Below are 9,675 nucleotides of genomic sequence, written 5' to 3'. Positions count from 1 at the left end.
GGACGCATATATACCCATGTGGCAGCTAGGCTGGCCATCAGGGTGCCCGAGAAGATGAAAATTCCTTCTTTCCTTAGATATCAACCAGCATCTAAGGAACAGCAGGACATCAACCCCACCTGACTCCTCAACTCTAACCCAGTGAAAGATTATCTGAATTGCTGGGAGTGGGGGAAGTGGTAGAAGTGGCAATGGAGTTTTAAGCAAGGAACAAAACTTTGGAGTCTGTGTAAGAATATTCAGTGGATTAGCCTGAGTCCCACAATGGACTCAACTTATGTTTTTTTTTTAATTTGCATTTATATCCCACCCTTCTCCAAAGACTCAGGGGGGCTTACACTATGTTAGCAATAGTCTTCATCCTATTTGTATATTTATATACAAAGTCAATTTATTGCCCCCAACAATCTGGGTCCTCATTTTACCTACCTTATAAAGGATGGAAGGCTGAGTCAACCTTGAGCCTGGTGGGACTAGAACCTGCAGTAATTGCAGGCAGCTGCTGTTAATAAGAGGCCCCAAACTTTGTCCATAAACTTTGAATGGAGAAGCCAATTTTGAGCAGAAACATTTCTACCCTTTCAAGATTGAGGAAGGTCCCTTTTGAGAGGTCAGTGTTCAGTCTTCCCACATTGCCCTTCTGGTGGGAAAGGGGACAAGTGGTTCTTGTGCATTAGAAAGTGCACAGAAAACAGCCATTGCTGCGTTCTACCATGTCGTTTTCTGTGGATGTTCTTGGGTGGAAAAACCACGTGTTGAGGGAAGGCTGAGTTCATGTAATCTTTCTTCGAGGCTTTTAACTGTGTCCTGATCTATGGCAACATGAGATCCAGCATGATTAAAAGGCCAATTTAAGTCTGTATGAAAGGAAATAATTTCTGTGCTGTTGACCTGGGTATTTATGCAAATTGTTTTATGTGTCAGTTTAAGAACTTAGCATATCTTTGCCAGTCCAGAAGAGAGCAAGAACTAGCACCCTTTTCCTGTCGTTTCCTCCTCAAGGAAACATCCAGAGTTTCAAGATTTTCCCGCTAGCCATAAGGACCAGAAACTCCCCCCCTCCCCATATAATCTCAAGCTAGGAATGGTAATATTTGGACGAACCATACTTTGTGGTCTAATTGCATTTTTAGATTTTGAAGGGTTACAGAAATACAACTGAGCAACCTTCAAGCGTATGGCTTTTACTTTGTGGCAAGATTTGAATGAGGTATTAAACCAATCAAACTTGACAGTGTGTCTGCTCTCATTAATAATGCTTCTTATGGCGTGCTTCCTTTAACCAAGATCTAAGGTGTAAGGGAGCCAGTTTGGTGTAGTGATTGAGGCAACAGGCTAGATAGAAGTTGGGAGGTCATGAAGTCTAGTCCTGCCCTAGGCACAAAGCCAGTGGCTTTGGCCAGTCACTCACTCTCAGCCCTGGGCCAGGGCAAACCTCTTCTCACAGATATTGAAAACTTTAGTGTCTTGTCCAGGCAATCATCCGGAGTCCATGCTGATGCAAAGGTGTGTAGATGCATATGTACATACGGGGGGTGGAGGTGTTATGTAAACCTGGAATCCTCAGCTTGCAAAAGTCAGACTCAAAGTAGCTAACTATTTATAAATCCAGTCCTTTCCTAAGGTTTTCCTAACTATTTAAGAGGGGAAACACTATGGTTGTAGCAATGCAGTATGACACAGACTGTGTTTAAAGGGAAAATCAGTTTCTGTAAACACAACTGGCAGGTATTCTGAATTGACGTGTTCAGTCTTAGACCAGCCTGATCTAAATTTCTAGCCACACGGACAAGAGAAATCTGCTTTTAGATAAGAACTGGAAAATTTATTGCCCCTGGGAACAACACACATGTACAACCAAGGCAGGGGATGCTTTGGGGGAAATATACACTCTGCAGATTCTCATTTCTTCAACCACTCGAGTTGATCACCTTCCTTGTCACAGGGATGAACGGGTATATCTGGCATATTACCATCATCTCGGACTGGCACTATGAAGAAGGAAGGACAATTGTGAACATCAACCAAATGAGCATACTGTAAATGTCCAGCAGCAGCATTTATAGAATTATATACTGTAAGAGTGGACATGGAGCACTTGATTCTATGCCTGGATTCACGTATTACACTAAACCATAATGTGCTTCTTTGGTTTTTGCCTCGCATGGGGAACAAATCCTGCCTCTGAGCTCTTTATGTTGTGGTAAGTTAAGTATATAAATCTATTCAGTCCTGATTTCATGTCTAACATGCTAGGGCAAAAGGTAGCTTTTTTATTTGTAGCTAAGCATTCAGGTGGTCCTCGATTTATCATCATTTTTTCAGCAAATGTTTGAAATTACAATGGCACTGAAAAAAAGTGACAACCAGTCCTTGCACTTATGACTGTCGCAGCTTCCCTGCAGTCACATGATCAGAATTCAGGCCCTTGGCAACTGGCATGGATTCATGATGGTAGAAGCATCGCACAGTCACGTGTTCACTACCTGTGACCTTCCCAGCTGGCACCCAACAAGCAAAATCAATGGGGGAAACTCACTTAATGACATAGTGTTCGCTGAATAACTGTGATGATTCAATTAATGACCATGGTGTAGTCATTAAAATCATGTGCAATTCGCTTAACAATGGTTTCACTTAGCAATGGAAGTTTCAGGCTCAATTATAAGTCAAGGACTACCTGTACTGTACAGATAGTCCTTGAGTTGTGACCACAATTGAGCCCCAAATTTCTGTTATTAAGTGAGACATTTGTTAAGTGAGCTTTGCCCCGTTTTACAACCTTTCTTGCCACAGTTATTAAATGAATCACTGAGGTTCCTAAGTTAATAACAGGGTTGTTAAGAAAATCTGGCGTCCCCATTGACTTAGCTTGTCAGAAGGTCACAAAAGGTGATCTCATGACTTTGGGACCCAGCAACGGTCATAAATATGAACTGGTTGCCAAGAAGCTGAATTTTGATCCCATGATCCTGGGGATGCTGCAAAAGTAACTGAAAACGATCATGTGAACATTTTTCAGTGCCGTTGTAACTTTGAATGGTCTCTAAATGAATTGTAAGTTCAGAACTACCTGTATTATGTAAGCACATTCACCATCTTTTGAAATACATCCAATGTCAATCCAGCTAATTGTAAATTCATTTAATCTCGGGTTAATGTCTGAATTGGGCATCATTGCATGAAATCAGTGAACTATATAGTTCACTGATTTACTTACAGTTGAATCAATACACTTAAGCTCTATCTTGTGGCTTATATACCATAATGGAGTGGAGGCAACAGCCACAGTCCAGGGGACCTGCGCAGCCGGCGGAGCAAGCCACGAAGGTTTCTTGGCCCCGCTTTGATGGCGGCCATGAGGTCAACCCAGGCAACCCAGCCCCATCCACCCTCACCAGCTGCTGGTCCACCAAAGCTGCACCTGCTATCGGGGCAGGCAGGGTGGCGGAGGCCGTGCATTCCAAGGCCGAGGTGCCCGGGCCGAGAGTCCTGCTGTCGGCAAGGGAATGGCCGCTGTTTTGTCTCGCTAGGGAACGGGCCGGTACCCAGTTGCCCTCCGGCCTGACCGCACATGCTGAGATCGCCAAAAGACTTGCAGTCAGTCAGGCTAGTGAGGCGGGGTGATGCTGTTCTCGGCATGAGGCAGCCACGTTGCTTAAGTGCTCTGACCCACCAGGCAAGGGAAAAGCAGAGGTGGGTCCTGCCTGGCTGTGGCCCGTAGAAAGGCCGGCTGGCAAGTGGCTGGGGAAGCCTTCGGCCGGTTGTCCGGCAGGAGAGTCGTGAAGCCATCAAGGCTCCCAGCGAGGCCACACGTTCAGGGTTTTTTCCTTTTAAGATGAGATTGTTTCAAAAGCCGCTGCTTTTCCCTCGCCTGGCGGTCTGGGCACTTGAGCAACCCAGCTGCCTCTTGCCGAGAACCATGTTGCACTCCCACCTGGGGAGAGGGGAGTGGCTGGGGAGAGCCCTTTGCCTTGCTCCCAAGAAATCGTTCAGTCACACGCATCTGTGCAACATGTTACATATTAAAAACTGATGGAAACTGCTTCTTTGCTACCCCTAAAACACCAAAACTGCTTCTAAAAGTGTTAAAAGTGGTTGGGTGCTTGCGTGACAGCGTGTGCCGGCACCCATAATCCAATCCGTGCCCCACCTGCGCATGCGCCCCTGTGCATGCACTATCCCTGTGCATGAGGGCCCCCCCCATATCCTTTGGCACCCCGTTTGGGGCCTGGAAAGGCTCTTGCACCAAACTTTGCCAGCCCCAAGCCTCTGCCTGGGAGGAGGGAAGCCTCAGCCTGCTGCTCCTGCCACCACCCAGGGCAAGGGGGCATGCTTCCCTCCCAATTTGCCAATCTGCCTGATCCAGCCGTCCTTCTGCTCCTTCCCTGGTGTTGGCTCGGGCTGGTGGTGCAAGAGCGGGCATCGCGGAGGTCGGGCGATGGGCCCGACTGCAGGTGGGGCAGCATCCCCGCCCGACTCCTGCCATGCCTGCTGCTGCACCGCCACCCGGGCCAGGCTCTCCGCCCACTACAGAGGGTGGAGGCGACAGCCACAGTCCAGGGGACCTGCGTGGCCGGCGGAGCAAGCCAAGAAGGTTTCTTGGCCCCGCTTTGATGGCGGTCACGAGGTCAAACCAGCCCCAACCCCCCCTCACCAGCTGCTGGTCCACCAAAGTCCCGATAGCTGCACCTGATCGGCTGGTGGCTCACAGCGGGGAGGAGCCCAGGCGGGGTGGCAGAGGCCATGCATTCCGAGGCCGAGGTGGCGGGGCTGAGAGTGCTGCTGCCGGCCAGGGAATGGCCGCTGTTGTGTCTTGCTAGGGAACAGGCCGGTACCCGGTTGCCCTCTGGCCGACCACACATATCGAGTTCGCCAAAAGACTTGCAGTCAGCCAGGCTAGTGAGGCGGGGTGATGCTGTTCTCGGCATGAGGCAGCCACGTTGCTTAAGTGCTCTGACCCACCAGGCAAGGGAAAAGCAGAGGTGGGTCCTGCCTGGCTGTGGCCCGTAGAAAGCCCGGCTGGCAAGTGGCTGGGGAAGCCTTCGGCCGGTTGTCCGGCAGGAGAGTCGTGAAGCTATCAAGGCTCCCAGCGAGGCCACACGTTCGGGGTTTTTTCCTTTTAAGATGAGATTGTTTCAAAAGCCGCTGCTTTTCCCTCGCCTGGCGGTCTGGACACTTGAGCAACCCAGCTGCCTCTTGCCGAGAACCATGTTGCACTCCCACCTGGGGAGAGGGGAGTGGCAGGGGAGAGCCCTTTGCCTTGCTCCCAAGAAATCGTTCAGTCACACGCATCTGTGCAACATGTTACATATTAAAAACTGATGGAAACTGCTTCTTTGCTACCCCTAAAACACCAAAACTGCTTCTAAAAAATAGAAATGTGTATGTACCTGGGTAGTGATATGGCATACGCTCGTTCATTAATGCGGAATAACGGGAATAGGGGCTCACCCACGGCAGTGCTACAGCTGAAATAATGAAAACAAAGATGCATGCCAGAAATACATTTTATATACATATACATATATAAGTCAGACCTGTGCTACAAATCACCAGGGATTTGGAAAGGGGCCAAGATTGGAAATATGAGGAATGTAATCTAGATCAGAGTTCCCCAATTCTTCCAGGTTGGTGGACCAGAGTAGGGGGAACGGGAAAAAGAGGGGATGGTTTTGTGGGAGGGGCAGGCGCATGCACATGTAAGAACACCCACTGCTCATATGAGTGGGGCCATGAGCACCCGTGTCAACCCTCGTGCAAGTGGGGCCACAAGCACATGTGAAGCCTGTGGTGACATTCACATGAATGGGCTGCGAGTGCCCATGTGAGTCGGGCTATTAGCGCCAAGAAAGTTCAGTTGCCTTTTGGAAAAGCATCTTTGGGGTTTGATAATGAAAAATATTTGGATTTCAGGGACCATCAGTGTACACTCACCCACAAGTGCAATGACTACGGAGCTTACAATCACTGGTTCCTTGCCCCATGCAGTTTTCACATATGTTACCATTCCTGCAGAAAGATAGAGAGGCATATTTTGATACACAGATCTGTTTTCCACAGTAGCATGTGGAACTGTTTACTTACGCTGATCTGGGCTAGCAATCCAAAGTGCCTTCCCAACTTTCAATTGGTAGTTAAGATAACCCGTTCAGCTACTGTATTAAATCACTTCAAAACTTGATCAGGAGAATCTGGATAGCACCTTTTCCAATTAACATTTCATTAAAAAGATATAATATGATGTCTCTTAATAAAACGTGTTAATCGGAAAGAATGCTATCAGACTCTTCCTGGTTTTTTTCTTGCTGATTTGACTACATAGCTCTTCTAGGATGAATATTAATTTGAATAGATTTGGTTCCTCACATAGCCACTGTTCTGCCTGTAAAATCAGGCACACAGGATGTTGCTTTAGAATTTATTAAAACTAACTTTGCAGCCTTCTGAAATCAAATGGACACTGCAACCATCAAGTGTCTGAATTTTGATCATGTTTTCCTGGACATACTGCAATGGTCATAGCGTGAAAAACAGTCGTAAGTCACTTTTTAATGCCGTTGTAACTTTGAATGATCATGAAATGAACTGTTGGAAGTCGTGGACTACCTGTACTACGCTTTGGGGGGGGGGGGAGGCAGGATTTAAATCAGTGGTGAAATCCAAATTTTTTTACTGCATGTTCTGCAGGCGTGACTTGGTGGGCGTGGCAGGGGAAGGATACTGTAAAATCTCCATTCCCATCCTATTCCAGGGAAGGATATTGCAAAATCTCCATTCCCACCCCACTCTGGGTCCAGCCAGAGGAGGTATTTGCCGGTTCTCCGAACTGCTCAAAATTTCCGCTACCTGTTCTCCAGAACCTGCTGTACTTCACTCCTGATTTAAGCGTAATGAATGAAAGAAAAACCCCTCCCTGACGTCATCGCCCTCCGTTACGTGACATTCCAATAACCTCTGCGCAGGATCTACGGAATCTTCATCGCCTTCCATCCTCCTCATCCTCCTCGGTCTTTCCACCATCACACCCCTTGACACCCTCTACAACAAAAGCCCGCCATGTATACCCTTCCATCTCCCAAGGACACGGTCCTCCCACCCGCTATAACCTCTTTTTCTCGCACTTACTGTTTAAGGGAGACATCTTGCAATCTAGAAAGTACTGAGCCGGCAGGCTTTCTGGGAAGTGTAGTTTTGTCGCGTTCTTCCTCCCTCTCTCTGATTTGTTGGCAGGCGCCGTGTGAAAGCTGTGCCAGGCTCTGTTTTTCTTTCTAATATTTCATAAGTATGTATTTGTTTCTGTGCGTCAGGGATCATACACCGTATTCTACCCTCGCGATATAAAATTATTTTCTAATTCTGGGTATAAATAATTAAATTTTGGAATATTTTACGTCCATTTCAAGCTGATCGCGAAAAAATCGCTTGCTCTGACGTCATTTGCAACCCGAAAAGAGAAAAAGGCTGGGTTTCCGGCCACGTGTGATTGTGTTAAATGTTTCATCTCGTTCCCTTATCGCCTGGGTTGCAAAGTAAAACAGTCACATCTACACAACCCAGGGGGTGCTTAAAGTGCTCCTTGCTATCCCTTTCACGATGGAGAAAGAGTATCCGTGTGAACGGGGTTTGCAAACGGGTAGAATTAACTGGGAATGGAATGATGCAGAGAATGCAAATATTTTCTGACAACCACTCAACTCTGTTTTTATTTTATAAAGTGCTGCAAGCTTGAATTCAGTTTCCCCTCCCTTTGGATGTTGTCATCTTCTTCAAGATAGTTCAACTTACAGTGAGGAAAGTTTCTGTTCAAAATATATATTCCACTTCCATACAATTACACGAAAATCAGGTTCTCAATATATACTATGCCATGGTTCCTTTTAATAATTATTGCATAAACTATAATTGACTAGACTCAAATAAGCTAAGCTCGAACCAAGCTTGTAATAATTAAACATTTTTCTTTGTACCGAAGAGAAAAATGTGTCTTTAATAATGCTAATACCCATGGATAGCAAGGACAATTGATCACAATCGTTTGCTGATAAAAATGCAAAATGTATACAATATTTTCAATCCCTAATGTTGTTAGTTGCAAAGTCATGTCCGATCCATCGTGACCCATGGACAACAGTCCTCCAGGCCCTCCTATCTTCCACCACCCTCCGGAGGCCATCCAAGCTCACGCCAACTGCTTCAGTGATTTCATCCAGCCACCTCATTCTCTGTCCCCTTCTTTTGCCCTCAATCTTTCCCAGCATTAGGCTCTTCTCCAGGGAGTCCTTCCTTCCCATTAGGTGGCCAAAGTATTTCAGTTTCATCTTCAGGATCTGGCCTTCTAAAGAGCAGTCAGGGTTGATCTCCTCTAGGACTGACTTGTTTGTTCCCCTTGCAGTCCAAGGGACTCACAGGAGTCTTCTCCAGCACCAGAGTTCAAAGGTCTCAATTTTTGGCACTCAGCCTTTCTTACGGTCCAACTTTTACAGCCATATATTGCAACTGGGAAAACCATAGCCTTGACTATACGCACTTTTGTTCGCAGGGTGATGTTTCTGCTTTTTAGTATGTTGTCTAGCTTTGCCATAGCTTTCCTCCCCAAGAGCAAGTGTCTTTTAATTTCTTGGCTGCAGTCCCCATTTGCGGTGAACTTGGAGCCCAGGAAAATAAAATCTGTTACTACCTCCATTTCTTCCCCATCTATCTGCCAGGAATTGAGAGGGCCGGATGCCATGATCTTAGTTTTCTTAATGTTGAGTTTCAAGCCAATTTTTGCACTCTCCTCCTTCACTCGCATCAAGAGGCTTTTTAGTTCCTCTTCTCTTTCTGCCATTAGAATCCCTAATACAATATGTATAATTAATATTAATGCATAATTAATTTTTATTTACTTGAGGTCATGTCATCCTGTGGGATCTGTTAGACCGGAGACAACACTACAGAAAAATGACTAACTGCTGTTCTCATAACCATCCTTTTTTCCTACTGAATCATCAGGGTCTTTCCCAGCCCTGAGTGAAGAACATTTTCAGCATCGCTTGATCTTGACCACAAGACTCCTGTTTTTGAGAAGGGAAAAAAATTAGTTCCCTTTTGAAGTATGCAGGCTACAGGATAAAAATGCTGTTTTGTGCAGCTGTAGACGGTATTAATAGTGACCTCCCATTATAATTTTTCCTCCATATTGTAGAAATTCAGGGAAATATAGATAGAAGGATGAATGAATGGATGGAGAGAGACAGATAGACAGGGTGGATGGATAGATGGATGGATGGATGAAGGATTCATCATCAAATGCTTGTTAGTCAAACAAAAAACTATCAGTTCTTCCCTTTAAAAATCCAGATAATCAATAGACGGAAGCAGAGTTATTTTGGTGGAGCTATCTTGATGACTACCTAGTTTTTTGCAGCTCATACCTGTTCTACAAAGAAGGATCTCTTCAGTGAACCTCACTTCAGTGATCACCTCTTATTTCTTGAAAAAAGAAAAGAGACCAAGCTGAAGTGCCAGACAATGCCTTCTAAGCATGTGACTAAAGTTTGGATAATTCACTAGATTAACTGGATTCCTACTGCTGGCCCTAAATCATAATTTGAATAACTGGCATTTAGGCTGTTGAGAGTCAGATGTCACAAGTTAAATAAATTAATTGTTCACTATAATGGGAGGTCACGA

At 45.8% G+C, this 9,675-nt stretch overlaps 2 protein-coding genes across 3 annotated transcripts in view; one reads left to right on the top strand and one right to left on the bottom strand.

Annotated features, from left to right (window-relative positions):
* Positions 1 to 1,232, top strand: part of LOC131197147 (TCF3 fusion partner-like) — a 35,143-nt gene extending 33,911 nt beyond the window's left edge. Inside the window, exon 8 of the mRNA XM_058180828.1 lies at positions 30 to 1,232. The gene's annotated coding sequence lies outside the window, so the exon portion shown is untranslated. The remainder of the gene's footprint in view (positions 1 to 29) is intronic.
* A 571-nt stretch (positions 1,233 to 1,803) lies between these two features.
* Positions 1,804 to 7,441, bottom strand: NDUFA3 (NADH:ubiquinone oxidoreductase subunit A3). 2 transcript variants are annotated; one of them, XM_058180833.1, is made up of 4 exons: positions 7,129 to 7,441; positions 5,938 to 6,012; positions 5,394 to 5,471; positions 1,804 to 1,991 (listed from the first exon to the last, which is right to left on the bottom strand). In XM_058180833.1, the coding sequence occupies exons 1-4, from the start codon at positions 7,142 to 7,144 to the stop codon at positions 1,903 to 1,905; spliced, it is 258 nt and encodes an 85-aa protein (XP_058036816.1). In that variant the 5' UTR covers positions 7,145 to 7,441; the 3' UTR covers positions 1,804 to 1,902. The 2 variants fall into 2 exon arrangements, with proteins under 2 accessions (XP_058036816.1, XP_058036817.1); XM_058180834.1 differs by lacking the exon at positions 7,129 to 7,441 and adding an exon at positions 6,956 to 7,028.
* Between the last annotated feature and the right edge of the window lie 2,234 nt (positions 7,442 to 9,675).

This window comes from Ahaetulla prasina, chromosome 4, assembly GCF_028640845.1.
Source record: "Ahaetulla prasina isolate Xishuangbanna chromosome 4, ASM2864084v1, whole genome shotgun sequence".
In the NCBI taxonomy this organism is placed as follows: Eukaryota; Metazoa; Chordata; class Lepidosauria; order Squamata; family Colubridae; genus Ahaetulla; species Ahaetulla prasina.
The sequence above is the reverse complement of the archived record's forward strand: the minus strand, read 5'-3'. Positions and strand labels throughout refer to the sequence as shown.